Below are 20,130 nucleotides of genomic sequence, written 5' to 3' on the forward strand. Positions count from 1 at the left end.
GTCTATTCCTCTTAGTACCTTATATACCTCGATCATGTCTCCTCTCATCCTCCTTCTCTCCAGAGAGTAAAGTCCTAGCTCCCTTAATCTCTGATCATAATCCATACTCTCTAAACCAGGCAGCATCCTGGTAAATCTCCTCTGTACCCTTGCCAATGCTTCCACATCCTTCCTATAGTGAGGTGACCAGAACTGGACACAGTACTCCAAGTGTGGCCTAACCAGAGTTTTATCCAGATGCATCATTACCCTGCGACTCTTAAACCCTATCCCTTGACTTATGAAAGCTGACACTCCATAAGCTTTCTTAACTACCCTATCTACCTGTGAGGCAACTTTCAGGGATCTGTGGACATGTACCCCCAGATCCCTCTGCTTCTCCACACTACCAAGTATCCTGCCATTTACTTTGTGCTCTGCCTTGGAGTTTGTCCTTCCAAAGTGTACCACCTCACACTTCTCCCGGTTGAACTCCATCAGCCACTTCTCAGTCCACTTTTGCATCCTATCAATGTCTCTCTGCAATCTTAGACAATCATCAATACTATCCACAACACCACCAACCTTTGTGTCGTCTGTAAACTTGCCAACCCACCCTTCTACCCCCACATCCAGGTCGTTAATAAAAATCATGAAAAGTAGAGGTCCCAGAACCGATCCTTGTGGGACACCACTAGTCACAACCCTCCAAACCGAGTGTACCCCCTTCACCACAACCCTCTGCCTTCTGCAGGCAAGCCAATTCTGAATCCACCTGGCCAAACTGGATCCCATACCTTCTGACTTTCTGAATAAGTTGACCGTGCGGAACCCTGTCAAATGCCTTACTAAAATCCATGTAGATCACATCTACCACACTGCCCTCATCTATATGCCTGGTCACCTCCTCAAAGAACTCTATCAGGCTTGTTAGGCATGATCTGCCCTTCACAAAGTCATGCTGACTGTTCCTGATCAGACCATGATTCTCTAAATGCCCATAGATCCTATCTCGAAGAATCTTTTCCAATAGTTTTCCCACCACAGACGTAAGGCTCACTGGTCGATAATTACCTGGACTATCCCTTCTATCTTTTTTGAACAATTCGCCTCCCTCCAATCCTCCGGTACCATTCCCGAGGATAACGAGGACATAAAGATCCTAGCCAGAAGCTCAGCAATCTCTTCCCTTGCCTCGGAGAATATTCCGTCAGGCCCCGGGGACTTATCCGTCCTAATGTATTTTAACAACTCCAACACCTCCTCTCCCTTAATATCAACTTGTTCCAAAACATCAACCTTATTCATATTGTTCTCACTGTCATCAAGTTCCCTCTCATTGGTGAATACCGAAGAGAAGTATTCATTGAGGACCTCACTCACTTCCACAGCCTTCCAGCACATCTTCCCACCCTTATCTCTAATCGGTCCTATCTTCCCTCCTGTCAACCTTTTGTTCTTCACATAATTGAAGAATGCTTTGGGGTTTTCCTTTACCCTACTCACCAAGGCCTTCTCATGCCCCCTTCTTGCCCTCCTCAGCCTCTTCTTAAGCTCCTTTCTTGCTACCCTATATTCCTCAATAGACTCATGTGATCCTTGATTCCTAAACCTTACATATGTTGCCTTCTTCCATCTGACTAGATTTTCCACTTCACTTGTCACCCATGGTTCCTTCACCCTACCATTCTTTATCTTCCTCACTGGGACAAATTTATCCCTAACATCCTGCAAGATATCCCTAAACATCGACCACATCTCCATAGTACATTTCCCTGCAAAAACATCATCCCAATTCACACCCACAAGTTCTAGCCTTATAGCCTCATAATTTGCCCTTCCCCAATTAAAAATTTTCCTGTCCTCTCTGATTCTATCCTTTTCCATGATAATGTTAAAGGCCAGGGAGCAGTGGTCACTGTCCCCCAGATGCTCACCCACTGAGAGATCTGTGACCTGACCCAGTTCGTTACCTAATACTAGATCTAGTACGGCATTCCCCCAGTTGGCCTGTCAACGTACTGTGACAGGAATCCATCCTGGATGCACTTGACAAACTCTGCCCCGTCTAAGCCATTGGAACTAATCAGGTGCCAATCAATATTAGGGAAGTTAAAGTCATCCATGATAACAACCCTGTTATTTTTGCACCTCTCCAAAATCTGCCTCCTAATCTGCTCCTCGGTATCTCTGCTGCTACCAGGGGGCCTATAGAATACTCCCAATAGAGTAACTGCTCCCTTCCTGTTCCTGACTTCTACCCATACTGACTCAAAAGAGGATCCTGCTACATTACCCACCCTTTCTGTAGCTGTAATAGTATCCCTGTCCAGTAATGCCACCCCTCCTCTCCTTTCCCCCCACTCTATCCCTTTTAAAGCACTTAAATCCAGGAATATTGAGAATCCATTCCTGCCCTGGTGCCAGCCAATTCTCTGTAATGGCCTCTACAATTCCAAGTATGTATCCAAGCTCTCAGGTCATCAGCTCCCAGCTCTCAATTATACAGTGTGGAATAGGCCCTTCTGTCCCTTCAATCCACTCCATTCTAGCAACCTCTGACAACTCCAATTCAATCCTAACCTAATCACGGGACCATTTACATGACCAATTGACCTACACAGTATGTCTTTGGACTGTCATGAGGAAACAGGAAAACCATGCATTCCATAGTAAAGACAGAAATATAGAAAACCTACAGCACAATACAGGCCCTTCGATCCACAAAGTTGTGCTGAACATGTCCCTACCTTTGAAATTACTAGGCTTACCTACAGCCCTCTATTTTTCTAAGCCCCATGTACCTATCTAAGACCTCCTAAAAGACCCTACCGTATTCGCCTCCACCACCGTTGCCAGCAGCCCATTCCATGCACTCACCACTCTCTGATTAAAAAACTTACCCCGACATCTCCTCTGTACCTACTCCCCAGCACCTTAAACCTGAGTCCTCTTGTAACAACCATTTCAGCTCTGGGAAAAAGCCTCTGACTATCCATATGATCAATGCCTCTCATCATCTTATACACTTCTATCAGATCAGCTCTCATCCTCCGTCGCTCCAAGGAGAAAAGGCCAAGTTCACTCAACCTATTCTCATAAGGCATGCTCCCCAATCCAGGCAACATCCATGTAAATCTCCTCTGCACCCTTTCTATGGCTTCCACATCCTTCCTGTAGTGAGGCAACCAGAACTGAGCACAGTACTCCAAGTGGGGTCTGACCAGGGTCCTATATAGCTGCAACATTACCTCTCGGCTCCTAAATTCAATTCCACAATTAACAAAGACCAATACACCATACGCCTTCATCGGATGTACAGAGACTCTTTACAGAGGACACTGGAACTGAACTCTGAAATCCATTGCCCTGAGCATATGCATATTCATATTTATATATTAAAATGTGCATCATTTTTCTCTCTTATGTTTTGTTTCATTGAATTAAATTATGGGTTAATAATAAAAAATATGACAATGGGTTACCTGTAAGAAGTATTAGTTCCCAGTCCAAGGGGTGCAGAGCTACCACCCAGATAAACTGGGGAACACCTAAAAATAAAGCAACCAGTTTTCAGATCCAAAAATATACAGAAGTAATATTGGACACAAATGGAAATGACGTTGATCATGTGGATCGTCAGAGGCTTTTTCCCAGGGCTGAAATGGTTGCCACAAGTGGACACAGGTTTAAGGTGCTGGAGAGCAGGTACAGAGGAGATGTCAGGGGTAATTTTTTTACGCAGAGAGTGGTGAGTGCGTGGAGTGGGCTCCCTGCAAAGGTGGTGGAGGCAGATAGGATAGGGTCTTTTAAGAGACTCCTGGATAGGTACATGGAGCTTAGAAAAATAGAGGGCTTATAAAGCGTAGTAATTTCTAGTGTAGGGACATATTCAGCACAATCTTGTGGGCCGAAGGGTCTGTATTGTGCTGTAGGTTTTCTATGTTTCTGTTTCATAGTAGTGTTGCAGTTAGTGCAATGGCTTTACAGGACCAGTGATGGGGGTTCTATTCCTGTCGCTGTCCAAAAGGAATTTTCAGGTTCCCCTTGTGCACTTCCTCCCACATTCCAAAGATGTACCAATTAGGGTTAGTAAGTTGTGGGCATGGTACTGAAATGTGGTGACACTTGTGGGCTGTCCCAGCATATCCTCGGACTGTTTTGACACAAAACAACACATTTCCCTGTAGGTTTCCATGGTTCAATGTATGTGTGATAAATAAAGCGAATAGGAAAGGAAGTAATCTATAGGACATTATGTTAATAAAGGAGGCCCTAATTAATATTATTAGAAAGGAAGGGGAGACCAGTAGGGAACAATGGACCTTACAGGGCCAGAACTTGCATCTTAATAACTCATCCTGTTTGATATTTTTGAGTCTGAGTTCCACCCGACAAACAAGCATATCAATATTCTGGTCAGGAATGGAAGTGGTAATAAGCCATGGCTTGAGACCTGTAGCACAAATCCCATGTATTGACAGTAGGGCTGAGGATCTAGATGAAACCTCTCCATACTGTTATTTTAGATTCCCTTCCGGCCCAATGAGCCCACACCGCCCAATTACACCCATATGACCAATCAACCTATGAACCCATATGTCTTCAGAAAGTGGGAGGAAACTGGAGCACATGGAGGAAACCCACGTGGCTATGGGGAGAACATGCAAATTCGTTATAGGCAGTGGATATGCTAGCATTGGAGAGGGCCCAGACAAGAATCATTATGGGAGAGAAAGGAATTTGAAGAGTGTTTGAATGGTCTCCGGGCATATACTCACTGGAGCTTAGAGGAATAGGCGGGGGGGGGGGGGGTGATCTCTAATTGAAACCTATCAAATATTGGAAGGACTAGATAGAGTGGATGTTGAGAGAATATTTCATATAGTAGGATTGTCTAGGACCAGAGGGCACCACCTCAGAAGAGAGGGATATCCGCTTACAACAGAGGTGAGGAGGAATATCTTTGGCCGAAGAGTGGTGAACCTGTGGAATTTATTGCCACAGATGGCTCTGGAGGCCAAGTTATTGGGTATATTAAAAGCAGAGGTTGATAGGTTATTAATTAGTCAGAACATCAAAGGTTACATGGAGAAGGCAGGAGAGGGATAATGATTCAGCCACGATGGAATGGCACAATAGGTCGAATGGTCTAATTCTGCTAAGTCTTACTACCATGTGCTAAATGTCATGGGGATAAACGCATCTATAAACATATAGTCAATACACAGAGATTAAGGGATCTATGGCATCCATCAACAATGAATTCAATATCTGAGTAGATAATGAAGTTGATTTATTGATGCATTATATGAAAGAACAAAACTTTAACTGTTACAAGGATACCATTCATTTTGGACCAATAAAGATGCAAGCATTACCTCAGTTAAAGGCAAGAGTAGAGAGAGGCATCAGAAGGTAGTCATCAGGAATAAAAAAATATTCAAAAAGCCTGACTGAATACCTGGAGAGCTAAAACATAAAGGAGAGAATGTTCTGCCAGAACTTTTCAAAATTCTAATCAACCCACACATGAAGCATTATACACAATTCTGACAAACTGACAAAATAGAGTAGAAATCTGTCAGATATTATCAATAACTCAAAATGTTAATTCCCTGAAGAAATATGTTATTCATTTTGTTGGAATATAGCAAAGGATGACATGATTGAGAAGTACAATACACAGAGTACATGGAAATGGAACTTTGCTGTTCATGGGTAGCAGAAATCAGGATCAGGTTTATTATCATTGGCGTATGCAGTGAAATTCGTTGCTTTGCAGCAGAACAGTCCATTGCATAAAAATATTACTCTAAATGACAGTAAGAAACAGGAGGAGAATTAGGCCACCTGGCCCCTTGAGTCTGCGTCGCCATTCAATCACGGCTGATCCTCAGCCCCACTCCCTGGTCTTCTCCCAGTAACCTTTGATGCCCATGTCCAATCAAGAGCCTATCAAACTCTGCCTTAAATACACCAAACAAACTGGCCTCCACAGCTGCCCGAGGTACCAAATTCAACAAATTCACCACCCTCTGGCTAAAGAAATTTCTCTGCATCTCTGTTTTAAATGGACACCCCTCTGTCCTGAGACTGTGCTCTCTTGTCCTAGACTCTCACACCATGGGAAAAGTCATTTTCACATCTACTCTGTCTAGGCCTTTCAACATTCAAAAGGTTTCAATGAGATCCCCCCCCCTCCACCTCAGCCTTCTAAATTCCATTGAGTACAGACCCAGAGCCATTAAACATTTCTCATATGATAACCCTTTCATTCCTAGAATTATCTTTCAAAACCTCCTCTGAACCCTCTCCAATGTCAGCACATCTTTTCTTAGATGAGGAGCCCAACCCGGTTCAGAATACTCAAGGTAAGGCCTCACCAGTGCCTTATAAAGCCTCAGCATCACATCCCTGCTCTTGTATTCTAAACCTCTTGAAATGAATGCTAACATGGCATTTGCCTTCCTCACCACTGAATCAACCTGCAAATTAACCTTTAGGGTGTTCTGCACAAGGATTCCCAAGTCCCTTTGCATCTCAGATATTTGGACTTTATCCCCATTTAGAAAAGAATCTATACATTTATTTCTACTACCACAGTGCACGACCATGCATTTTCCAACATTGTATTTCATTTGCCCCTCACTTGCCTATTCTCCTAATCTGTCTAGGTCCTTCTGCAGCCTACCTGTCCCTCCATCAATCTTCGTATCATCTGCAAACTTGGCAACAAAGCCATCTATTCCATAATCTAAAACATTGACATACAGCTTAGAAAGAAATGGTCACAAAATTGACCCCTGTAGAACTCTACTGGCCACTGGCAGCCAATCAGAAAAGGATCCTTTTATTCCTACTTGCTGCCTCCTACCAATCAGCCAATGCTCTAACCATATTAGTAATTTTCCTGTAATACCATGGGCTTTTAACTTGGTAGTCAGCCTGATGTGTGGCACCATGTCAAAGGCCTTCTGAAAACCTAAATATACAACATCCAATGCATCCCCTTTATCTCTCCTACTTGTAATCTCCTCAAAGAATTCCAACAGGTTCGCCAGGCAAGATTTTCCCTTAAGGAAACCTTGCTGACTTTATCCTATCTTGCCTTGTCTCACCGAGTACTCCATAACCTCATCCATAACAATAGACTCCAACATTTTCCCAACTTGTCTATAATTTACATTCTGCTGCCTTCCTCCTTTCTTAAGAGTGGAGTGACACTTGCAATTTTCCAGTCCTCTGGCACCATGCTAAAGTCCAATGATTTTTGAAAGATCATGACTAATGCCTTCACAATCTCTACTAATACCTCTTTCAGAACCCTAGGGTGTAGTTCATCTGGTCTGGGTGACTTATACTCCTTTAGGTCATTCAGCTTTTTGAGCACCTTCTCCCTTGTATTACTAACTTCACTCATTTCTCTTCCCTCACACTCTTCAAAAGCTGGCACACTGCTAGTCTCTTCCACAGTGAAGACTGATGCAAAATACTCATTTAGTTCATCTGCCATCTCCTTGTCCCGTTATTACTTCTCCGGCCTCATTTTCTAGTGGTCCTATATCCACTCTCATCTCTCTTATATTTCTTACGTACTTGAACAAGCTTTTTCTATCCACCTTGATAAACGCTTAGACTGGCAGAGTTTTGTTACTAATGCTTGTCAATACATATGGAGGGAGTTGATTGCTCCATGGTCATTCTGCAGCAACAACATAATCATTTGATCATTGACCAGAGCTTTGAAACTTTGCAGCTTATCAATTATTTTTTAATTAGCCACCCAGCACGGCATCTTCAAACAATAAGTGTTTATTATTTTCACATTTACATTGCTGCAATTACATCAATTTATAGCTAGTGTGTCTAGGAACAGCACCTGTATCTGTGGCATTAGAAACAGAATGAAACCTGTTCTCTGAAGAGAAGCAACATATATTTCAAATATTTATAAAGCACAGTTAGTTAAACTAATGTTCCTAGACCATTCTGATGACAAGATACACAAAACGCAGAAAGTGACAAGAGTTCATTTCTAGGTCGGTTTGAGGTAGTTGGAACTTTTGAAGCAGCTTGCAAGAGTTAAATTTATTCTCAGCAATGCAGCATTTGGAAGAGAATAACAATCTAGATGTCACACTCCAGGCTTCTATTCACTGATCTTTACTGAAATGCACACTTGTGTTCTCGCTGGAGAACATCAGAACTGGTTTTGGAGTTATTCCTTGTATTTGTTGCCTAACATCAGTAAGCATGGAGTCTTAGAACAGCACAGCACAGGCCCTTCAGTGCATGAAGCCATGCCAACTATTTAACCTGCTCCAAGATCAATCTGATCCATTCCTCCTGCAAAGCCCTCCATCCTTCTATCAACCATGTACCTATCTAAGAGTTTCTTAAATGTCCCCAAGAAGATGAATATTTATTTAAATTGAACAGAAAGCTGCTGGGATGTTTATATGAGAGATTGAAGTAACATATTCAAACAATGTAGCACAAACTGAAAAGTGGCTTATAGTTGGATAGTTGAGAATATGGTCATATGGAAATATGCCAAAAGAAAAGCCAATTATGTACTTCAACCTGGAGAAGTGTAACGCGATTCACCTTGGAAGGTCTAATTTGAAGGCAGAATACAGGATTCATGGCAGGATTCTTCATAGTCTGGAGGAACAGAGGAATCTTAAATCTTGTCCATATCCATAGATCCCTCAAAGCTGCCGCACAAGTTAATAGGGTGGTTAAAAAGCATAGGGTGTGTTGGCCTTCATTAGTCAGGAGAATAAGTTCAAGAACCTTGAGGTAATATTGCAGCTTTAAAAACCCTAGTTAGACCACATGGAGTATTGTGTTCAGTTCTGGTCGACTCATTATAGGAAGGATGTGGAAGCTTTAGAAAGGCTGAAGAGGATATTTGCAAGGATGCTGCCTGGATTAGAAAGCATCTTTTAATAGGATAGTTTGATCAAGCTAGAGCTTTTCTCTTTGGACCAAAGGAGCATGAGAGGTGACTTGATAGAGGTGTACAAGGTGGTGAGAGGCATTGATTGAGTGAACAGCCAGAGACTTTTTCCCAGGGTGGAAATGGCTCATATAAGAGGGCCTAATTTTAAGGTATCTGCAGAAAAGTATAGGGGTGACATCAGAGGTGAGTTGATTTTTTTTTACACAGAATGTGGTACATGCTGACAGGGTTGGCGATAGATGTAGATATATTAGGGACACTTAAGGAACTTTTAGTTAAGTACATGGATGATAGAAAAACTGATGGCTATGTAGGACAGAAGGGTTAGATTGATCTTAGAGCAGGTTAAAAGGTTGGCACAGCATTGTGGTGTTACGAAGGATGAACAACTCTGATGGGCAGAAGGGTGCAGAGTTGCCCATGCCCCCCCCCCCCTTTTGGAGAATCGCAAACTGTTACTATTTCGATGCTGCTAATGAGAGAGTAAGAGAGACAAAAGAAAACAGGCCAGGACATCTGTTACTGATAACAGCCTGAGAGAGAGTTATGTTTATCCACCATGTTATGACTCCCGAAAGACTTATGACTGCGGAGAGGGCTGTTTATGTGGTACCATCCTGCTTATTAAAATTCCTCAGTGGACAGCCAGAGTGGGCTGGTTTGATGGGTTAAGCTATTCAAACCTGATTGACACCTAAGACCCCGTGACTGGGGATAAAAGTGAGGTCTGGGATGACACCCCTCAGACGCACCAGGAGACACACTAGTGAGCATCAGAAACCCACGAGAAAGTGTGGGGCATTGGGGACCGAACGGATCAGTCAATATCACTCACAGGGGTTATAGCAAGGCCGGTGGGGGCTTGTGTGTGTGTCCACTCTTGCCTGGGTGATGAGTCCACCATAGAAGAACGGTCTAGCTAAAGGACAGAGGGGTCATACCTGAATGGCCACAACAACACATCGACAGATCAAGATCGTAAAGGAAGGTTTGCAAGAAAATAGCTGTCACTGTTTGATTATACTCTCTCTCTCTCCAACAATTACAACACATTGACCAACAACTACCTCAGCCTGTATGAACTGAACTGAACTTTATACTCACATATGACAATTCATTATCCCCTAGACAACGACAGAGCTTGATTATTATTATACCCACACTTCTAGGTTTAGTATTGCTGATGTGTATTATCTGTATATTTGCATTAATATTGTTTTGTATATTTTACTAATAAACACTGTTGAAAATAGTACCACCAGACTCCAACGGATACTTCTATCTTTGGTGGTAAGACACCCAGTTACGGGGTACGTAACAGTAGGCTGAAGGGCTGTGCTGTACTCCCACCTTATAATTTTGGGATATCTCCTTTGTTAGGTACATATATTGTGAATTTGGGCATTAGTAGGTCAAGGTATTCTACTAATGCGATATAAAAGAGTAAAATATTATCAAGTTGTTGGAAAAGAGTAAAATATTATCAAGTTGTTGGGCAAATTTCAAATATATAATTAAAAGCAAGCATTTTTTTCTTTCATATTATTGTGGTCTTTTCAGTACAAAAAGTGGGAGAAGAAGTGACCAGGAATAAACAGGTTGACATTAAGTAGTTTGAACAATTTTTAACTTTCAACACCTTATATACTGAACAGAACTGTATCAATTAGAATTAAACAATTAACATTTAATCATTACCACCTATGATTGGTAAATCTGTATATGGATCCTAATCTTTAAACTTACTTTGTACCTTTGGCCCTCTGACCTACGCAATTTGTTACTGCTCCTGGGCTTGACATCTGAAAACAACATAAAGCAATGAGTGATGTTTCAACTGATAGAAATAATAAAAATCTAAACTAAACCTTATTAAAATTTTTTCCAGCATTGTAATGAACACAAAATGGGTCTAAACCTAGAACATCTGTAAATGTCCACTTTATGCTACCAGCAAAATCATATTTTGACATATTTTAGTATTTTCATGCTGAATTCTGTGAATTCATAGGAAAGACAACTTGCAACATGAGATTCTGTAGATACTGGAAATCACAAGCATAAAAATGCAGGAGAAAGTCATCACGTCAAGTAGCATCTATGGAGAGGAATACAGAACCGATGCTTCAGGCCAAGATCCTTCAACAAGATCTGATGAAGAGTGGTCCTGACAAAGGTTCTAGGCTTGAAGGGTCGGTTCTTTATTCTTCTCTGTAGATCAGGCATTCCCAACCTTTTTAATGTCATGGACCAATACCATTAAGCAAGGGGTCCGTGGACCCCAGGTTGGAAACTCCTGCTATAGATGTGCCTGGCCTGCTGAATTTCATTTCTGTATTGGATTTTGAATTTATTACAATTGCAACTATCGACCATGCAATGCTGGTAGAGGCAGCTACATTAGAGGCGTTGTACTGGTTTATATTTAATTACATGCCGAAGAATGGATTAGCTACAGCTTGCATGGCTTGCTGCAATCACATCTCTTTTGAATGCAAATGGTTACATAACACAAACTTGTCTGCAAACTTTGCTAAGATATTCTAATGTTTGCTAAACCTTTTAATGAATGGTTTATATCTGTTAAGTCCTGCTGTTTAGATGTGAATTTACATGGCTGCATGACCCTTCAGCAGGACTTAAGCAGTAAACCTTAGTCATTAAATTCTTAAGCCAGTGTGCTATTTGTTACATGCACTACCTAACAAAAAATATGGCAGTTTATACACCACAGTGCAAATTTAAATCTAAATTCAATGGTGTAAATTTGTTTTTATTTCCCTCCATGCGTTCATCTAGCATTAAACCATCACTGATGTGAAAGTCACATTTATGATAATCTACCAAGTATTTATTCTAAACTAAAATTAAATCCATGTGCAGTTTGTAGTAGTAAGCCACTTTGTATTTTGCTCAATTGAAATCCTATTGTGCTCCCAAAGATTGGGCACCCTGTCATGCTCGAGGTAGAATTCTGGCCTAGTTCAACCTGCCTAAGAACTAGGTGTGGTTTAATGTATCTTGCATGTATTTTTTTGGTAGTTGCAAATCCATCAGAAATTGATTGAGTCTGGTCAAACCCACGGTTATGCTTGACTTTGAGTCAGCAACTGGCTTGCTGGCAGTCTGCTTTGAATCAGAAATTAATTGGTAATATGATCACCTCCAGTTCAACAGAATATTCGAGGGAGTAATTTGATGGGTATTGTATTCCAGAGGGAATTCTCAAATAACTAGAACACGTACTGGAAAAGCATAGGGAGAATCTGGAAAATGATCCCAGGAATGAAAGGGTTAACATATGAAGAACTTTAGGTCTGTTCTCACAGGAGTTTAGAAGAATGAGAGGAGACCTTATTGAAGTCGATCAAATATTGAAAAGTCTGGATAGAGTGGATGTGGGGAGGATGTTTCCTATTGCAAAAGAGTCCAGGACCAGAGGGCACAGCCTCAGAATTGAGGGGCATCCATTTAGAACAGAGGTGAGGAATAATTTCTGAAAAATTGCAACTCCATGGAATTCATTGCCACAGATGACTATGAAGTCCAAGACATTGGGAATAAAAGTATCCTTTTCTGGTTGGCTGCCAGTGACTAGTGTGTTCCGTTGGGGTTGGTGTTGGGACCACTTCTTTTTATGCTGTAGGTTACTGGTCACCAACCTTTTTAAGCCCAAGATCCCCTACCTCAGCCTTAGTGAAAGGCAAGATCGACTCCAAATCTATTAGTTACATGCATGTGCACTGGGGCAGAAAAGACCGGAAGTAAAACCCCACAACCCGGAAGTAGAAATAATGTATAAACACCCTTTTTTTTGCACTGCAGACCGGTTTAATATTGACATTATTCTTGTGGATCAGCCGACGGGGCGGGGGGGGGGGGGGCGGGAGGGCGTTAAACGCAACGGGAATACAGTGACACTTGAAGCAGGTCCCTGATGTCGTCTATTCCGCAGTTTCGTTGACGTGGCTCTCAGCTGCTGTCCCGCTTGCTCAACGGGTTTGTCTTTCAGTGCAGGGTGCTTGGACTCAGGGTACCGAAGCAGTTTTGAGGGTTTCATTGCCTCATTAGACAGCCTCCGGGCCCGAGTTCCAGCCTCCCACCCACCCGCCCGCCGCCTTGGCCAGGTGCATCTGTTCCTGTACTGGGGCTGTGGCGGTCGCAGTCCGGAGAGAGCGACTGACCGAGCGAGGAGTGCGTTAGGACGCATGCCTGCCCCCCTTGTAGGATCTATCGGCTGACAAAAGTTTGTTTCAGTAGATCGCAGCGAGGTAGCTGCTCTGCTGCTTATGAAGCGCTGAGCCCGAATGAGGTCTGTGAATATTTTAGCACCGGGTTCCCATAAACATTCGGTGTGCTGAACAGGTTCAGAGGCGGTGCTCTGGGCCAGTAGCATCAGCACTTCCCGCCAGCTGGTTACCCGAGGCCAACCAGTGATCCCTGACGTGCTTGGGTAATGACTTCGCGCGTATTCAAGTTCAACAGTGGGCGCGATAGGGAATGAGGAAAGGTGCAGCTGACTCGTATTGTTTCCTCTGGCCTGGTGGTTGGGGACCACTGAAGTACACTGTGTAGTGCGGGGGAGCTACACGCACGCGCACTGGGCAGAAAGAATGGAACTAAAACCCCGCAACCCAGAAACAGTCTCTCAACAGTATTTGTGTATTTATTTCCTTTTTTTTCAGGATCTACTGGGAAAGTCTCCAAGATCGATGGGTTGGCGACCACTACTGTAGATGATTTAGATTATGGAATAGATGTCTTTGTTGCCAAGTTTGCAGATGATACAAAGAATGGTGGAGGGGCAAGTAGTGCTGAGGAAACAGGTAGGATGCAGAAGAACTTAAGACAGATTAGGAGAATGGGCAAGGATGTGGCAAATGAAATACAATGTTGGAAAATGCTTGGTGATGCACTTTGTTAGTAGAAATAAATGTTCGGACTATTTCCTAAACGGGGAGAACATCTAAAAATCTGAGAATGCAAAGGGACTTGGGAGTTCTTTTGCAGAACGCCTTAAAGGTTAACTTGCAGGCTGAGTTGGTGGTGAGGAAGGCAAATGCCATGTTAGTATTCATTTCAAGAGGTCTAGAATACAAGAGGAAGGATGTGATGCTGAGGCTTTATAAGGCACTGGTGAGGCTTCACCTTGAGTACTGTGAACAGTTTTGGGCCCTTTATCTTAGAAAAGATGTACTGGCATTGGAGAGGGTCCAGAGGAGGTTTACAAGGATGATTCCAGGAATGAAAGTGTTATCATACGAGGAACGTTTGATGGCTCTGGGTCTGTACTTGCTGGAATTCAGAAGGATGAGTGGGGATCTCATTGAAACCTTTTGGATGTTGGAAGGCCCAGACAGAGTAGGTGTGGAAAGGATGTTTCCCATGGTGGGAGAGTCCAGGACAAGAGGGCACAGCCTCAGGATAGAGGGGTGCCCTTTCAAAACAGAGATGTGGAGAAATTTCTTTGCCAAAAGGTTGTGAATTTGTGGAATATGTTACCACAGGAGCTGTGGAGGCCGGGTCATTTGGCATACTTAAGGCAGAGATTGATAGATTCTTGATTGGACACTGCATCAAAAGTTACGGGGGAAAAAGCCGAGAACTGGGGTTGAGGAGAAGGGAAAGGATCAGCCATGATTGAATGGTGGAGCAGATCGATGGGCCAGATGGCCTAATTCTCCTCCTATGCCTTATGGTCTTATATTTAAAGTGGAGGTTGATAGATTAATCAGGCTGTCAATGGTTACACAGAGAAGGCAGGAGAGTGGGGTTAGGAGGGATAATAAATCAATCATGATGGAATAAAGCTGCAGACTCCATGGGCCAAAAGGCTTAATTCTGTTCCTAGGTCTTATACTCAGCAAATGCTCAAAATTTTCATGTGCGCTCCCAAAATATAGAGCACGTGACAGGGACCAGAAGGCAGTTAACTACTGTAAAAGAAACCACAGCGTAAATTAAGAAAAGTGCTTCATCATAAACTGAGGAGATTGCATTATCTCCATGCCACAGCTGCATAGCAGTTAGCATGCCACTATTATAGCTCAGGGCGATGGAGTTCAGAGTTCAATTCCTAAGTTCTCCCCAAGGAGTCTCTGCGTCTTCCTCATGAGCATGTGTGTTTTCTCTGATTTCCTCCCATAGTTCAAAGACGTACTAGTAGGTTAATTAGTCATTGTAAATTCTGTTTACAATCATTAACATGATTGGTTTAGGGTTAAATCGAGGGTTGCTGGGCTTGCGGCTCAAAGGGTTGGAAGAGCCCGTTCCACCCCGTATTCCCAAATAAAAGTCCCAATAAACTAACTATTGTACAACAATATTAAAATGAACAAAATTCATTGTATGTAATATTTTTAAATACATAAAAAATGTTATCTAAACTTATCCTGGACATTTTCTTTAGGCGAGTTTGCATTAAACAAATTTCGTATCACTTACAGAATGGTCTGATACGCTTGGCTCATCATAAAAAATATCGTTAATTAGATCATTTAAATCATCTTCTTCTTGGAAAGTTTCAACTGAAGGTGAGCTGAAAACCAGAACAAAATATGTCAAAGGCAATCTATATGAGAACCAGTGTGATGAATGAAATCTTGCACCAAGTATTTCACAGCAACATGTATACCTTCCAAACATTTAAAATCAAAATGTGTAACAGCAATAACTCAGATTAGTCAGAAACTACTGTACAAAACAGAAATGTTCACATTCTTTAGGTGAAAAAGAAATCCTCATGGTCACAAAAAATTAAGAAGCCACCATGCAAAAATTTACTCCAATAGCAAATTTCAATGGTTAAGTGTTAAATTTATTTATTTATTTAGGGATACAGCGCGTAACAGGTCCTTCTAGCCCATCGAATTCAGCAGATTAGCATGGAGAGAGGACCAGTTAACTAATAGAAAGCAGAGAGTTGGGATACACGGGTGTTACTCTGGTTGGCAGTGAGTGGTGAGCGGTGTGCTGCAGGAGTCAGTGCTTGGCCCACAACTGTTAATGATCTGGAAGAGGGGACCAAATGTAATGTATAAAAGTTTGTTGATGACACTAAATTGAGTGGAAAAACAAATTGTGCAGAGGATACAGAGAACCTGCAGAGAGATATAGATGGGTTAAGTGAGTGGGTAAGGGTCTGGCAGATGGAATACAATGTTGGTAAATGTGAGGCCATCCACTTTGGAAGGAAAATTGGAAGAGCAGATTATTATTTAAATGGTGAAATGGTTAAAAAAAATCGCAGCATGCTGCAGTGCACTGGGACTTGGGAGTGCTTGTGCACGAATCATAAGAAGCTGATTTGTAGGTGCAGCAGGCAAATAGAATGTTGGTCTTCATTGCTACAGGGATTGAATTCAAGTGGTTATGCTGCAACTGTACAGGGTACTGGTAAGGCCACACCTGGAGTACTGCGTGCAGTTCTGGCCAGAATATACTGGCTTTGGAGGCAGTGTAGAGGAGGTTCACCAGGTTGATTCCAGAGATGAGGGGGTTATACTATGAGGAGAGATTGAGTCGCCTTGGACTGTACTCACGAAAATTCAGAAGAATTCAGACAGGGGATCTTGTAGAAACATATAAAATTATGAAAGGGGTAGATAAGATAGAGGCAGGAAAGTTGCTTCCACTGGTAGGTGAGACTAGAACTAGGGGACATAGCCTCAAGATTCAGGGGCGTAGATTTAGGACGAAGATGAGGAGGAACTGCTTTTCCCAGAGAGTGGTGAATGTGTGGAATTCTCTGCCCAATGAAGCAGTGAAGGCTACCTCAGTAAATATATTTAAGACAAGGTTAGATAGATTTTTGCATAGTAGGACAATTAAAAGTTAAGGGGAAAAGGCAGGGAGGTGATGAGTCCATGGCCATGATCATATTGAATGGTAGAGCAAGGACAATGGGCCAAATGGCCTACTCCTGCTTCTATTTCTTATGTAACCGACTGAATTAACCATAGGGTAATCACAGGGCAATTTACAATGACCATTTAACCTACTAAGTGGTATGTCTTTGGACTTTGGGAGGAAACTGGAGCACCCGGAACGTGGTTCTCGATGTGAACGCACATACTCCTTAGCAGCAGATGGCCCCAGAATTGAACTCCAAACTTTGGAACGCCAAGCTGTGATAGGATCACGCTAACCTTTACACTGCCGTGGCATCCACATTTACTATGATGGTGAATGCAAAACCACTGCTGCATTTCTTTCAGCTAATCATATCTAAACACAGATGATATTTAAAAAAACTGTAAACATCTATTAAATTTCATTGTTCATTACATAATTCCACATCTAAAAACTGGCATGAGGCTGTGCAGCATTATGTTGGATGGGTTTGGAAATTGGAACAAAGTGGGGTTGGAGGGCTGTCTGTGTGTGGGTGAGGGGGGAGAATGGGCTTATTTTGTTTTTGCTTGTGTTCTGTGTTTTGCCAAGCATTGTGGGCATGCTATATTGCTGCTGTCATGTGTGGTGACACTTGCGGGCTGCCCCCAGCACATTGTAAGGTTGTATTGGTTGTCGGCGTAAACAATGAGTTTCACTGTACATTTGATAAATACATGATTTTGGGTTGTAGAGTTAAGCAGTTTGAGGAAAACTGTGATTTAGAGGAAACAACTAACTTCAGGACTCCAGTACACCACCTTATTTTCATTTTAATCTTTCTGATTTTGCTTCTATCCGTCACCGGCAGCCCATTCCATGTGCTCACGTACATACAATAGAAATCAATCTTCTAAGGATGTTATAGTCCTCAGAGCACAATGCTGAGATCACTCATTTTTGAGACTGTTAAAATTGGCCACTTCTAGTGAAAGGTCATAAACACAAGAGATTCTATAGATGCTGGAAATCCAGAGTAACACACTGAAAAACTCACCAGGTTAGGCAGCATCTATGGAGGGCAATAAATAGTTGACATTTTGAGCCGAGATCTTTTTTCAGGACTGGAAAAGAAGATGGCTGAAGCCAGAATAAGAAGGTGGGGGGAATGGGAGGAGTACAAGCTAGTAGGTGATAGGTGAGACCAGGAAAGGGATTGGGGGGGGGGGGGTGAAGTGAGAAGCGAGGAGGTGATAGGTAGAATCAGGTTTAATATCACTGGCATATGTCATGAAATTTGTTAAATTAGTGGCAGTAGTACAATGAAATAGGCAATATAGAAAACAATGAATGAATCACAGTAAGTATATGTGTAACAATAGAAACATTGAAAACCTACAGCACAGTACAGGCCCTTTGGCCCACAATACAATAACCAAATGGCCTTCTTGACAGCCTGCTGCACCTGCAAATCAACCTTTTGCAATACATGCACAAGCACTACCAAGACATTCTGCACAGCAGTATGCTGCAATATTTTACTATTTAAATAATAATCTGATCTACTATTTTTCCTTCCAAATGGCTGCGAAGAAAAGGCATTCAGGTAGTAGATTGTATACATTTCCCTGACATTAAATGTACCTTTGAAACCTTTGAATCATGACAAACATGAACTTTGACAATAAACTTACTTTGAACTTTAGAAATCCACAGGACAAGACAATGTCTCTAAAAACAGCACAAAAGTTAATGTTTCAGGTCCGTGATCTCAACAGAAATGAAAGTTAGTGATGTAACAAATTTTAAGATGCAAACACAGGAGGTGAAAGGAAGGAAAATTATTACCAGAAGAAAGAACAGCATCTAGTCAGCTTTTCAGACGATTGTTTATTGACTGCAGCTCGGCCTTCAATACTATTGTTAAAGCAAACTCATCTCTAAACTCCACAACCCAGTCAATGCCTCCCTCTGCAACTGAATCCTCAATTTCCTGACAATCAGTAAGCAACACCTCCACTACCATTATTCTAAACATTGTTGTCTCACAAGGCTGAGTCCTCAGCCCCATGCTCCACTCACAGTACACTCATGACTGCATGGCCAGATTCTGCACTAATCCATCTACAAGTTCGCAGTTGATACGACAGTAGTGACATATATATCTGTGGAGAGGATGTCTCCTATAGCAGGGGAGTCTAGGGCCAGAAGGCACAGCCCTGGAAGAGAGGAAAGTCCATTTAGAACAGAGATGATGAGGAATCTCTTTAGCCAGAGGGTGGTGAATCTGTGGAATTCATTGCTCCAGATGGCTGTGGAGGTCAAATCATTGGTATATTTACAACGGAGGTGCTTGATTAGTCAGGCTATTAAAGGTTACAGGGAGAAGGCAGGAGAATGGGGTTGAGTGGAATAATAAATCAGACATGATGGAATGGCAGAGCAGACTTGATGGGCTGATTGCCCAATTCTGCTCCTTTGTCTTATGACTTTGTATACGAAACAGCAATGTGCTGAAGTATTGTAAGGAGATAGAGAGCTCAATGTCTAGAAAATAACCTTGCTCTCAATGTCAGCAAAAGAGCAGGACAGACTTTAAGGAAGGGTGGGGGGGGGGGGGCGCAGTCCACAAGCTCCTGTCTACATCAATGGCGTTGAGGTTGAGAGTAACACACACTAAGTGCTGGAGGAACTCAGTAGGTCAGGCAGCATATATGGCAATGAATGAACTGTCAATGTTTTGGGCTGAGACCTTTCTTCAAGACGAGGAGTTTCGTCCCAAATATTTGACTGTTTATAGATGCTGCCTGCCCTGCTGAGTTCTTTCAGCACTTTGTGTGTGTTGTTCTGGGTTTCCAGCATCTGTAGAACCTCTATGGTTTATGTTGAGGTTGAATGTGTTGCTGGTCCCACCTGTCAGGGCCTTTCATTCAGTGAATCACTCCCGCAACCCTCGCTCCCACAGAGACACAATTCTGGGGTTTAACCTGATTTTCACCTCCTTGCCCGGGCTTTTGCCCGTCCTCTCGTCCCCCTCGCGGCCCGCCCCCGCCGCCGTAGAGCCGCCTCTGCAGAATCGCAGCTCCACTTCGTCCAGCAGCTCATCCAGGTCGTCCGCCATCGCGGCCTCGCCGGTTGCCTGGAGCCAGCGTCATGACGCACGCGCGCGCACATATTTCACGTCTCGACGTACGGAGCGCGCCCGCAACCGAGGGGCTGCCGCCCGGGAGCGCGCACGCTGCCTTGGCAACGGCAAGGACCGGCGGCTGAAGCGAACGCGCTCTCTCGGACAGCTGGTCAGCGTGTGAAGTGGAAGCACAGAATAGGTAGTTTGGTCTGTAAAATTAAAGGCT

The 20,130-nt window shown here is 42.8% G+C and overlaps 1 protein-coding gene across 3 annotated transcripts in view; it reads right to left on the bottom strand.

The window, feature by feature from the left end:
- Positions 1-19,925, bottom strand: part of cfap418 (cilia and flagella associated protein 418) — a 32,802-nt gene extending 12,877 nt beyond the window's left edge. For 2 of the 3 annotated variants that reach the window (XM_059985192.1, XM_059985204.1), the window contains exons 1-4: positions 19,765-19,925; positions 15,392-15,485; positions 10,694-10,749; positions 3,465-3,530 (exon numbers count right to left, since the gene is read on the bottom strand). In XM_059985192.1, coding sequence (XP_059841175.1) covers positions 3,465-3,530; positions 10,694-10,749; positions 15,392-15,485; positions 19,765-19,898 — 350 coding nt within the window. In that variant the 5' untranslated portion in view covers positions 19,899-19,925. The remainder of the gene's footprint in view (positions 1-3,464; positions 3,531-10,693; positions 10,750-15,391; positions 15,486-19,764) is intronic. The other variant, XM_059985198.1, reaches the window with a different exon arrangement.
- Between the last annotated feature and the right edge of the window lie 205 nt (positions 19,926-20,130).

Source organism: Hypanus sabinus, chromosome 1, assembly GCF_030144855.1.
Source record: "Hypanus sabinus isolate sHypSab1 chromosome 1, sHypSab1.hap1, whole genome shotgun sequence".
Classification (NCBI taxonomy): Eukaryota; Metazoa; Chordata; class Chondrichthyes; order Myliobatiformes; family Dasyatidae; genus Hypanus; species Hypanus sabinus.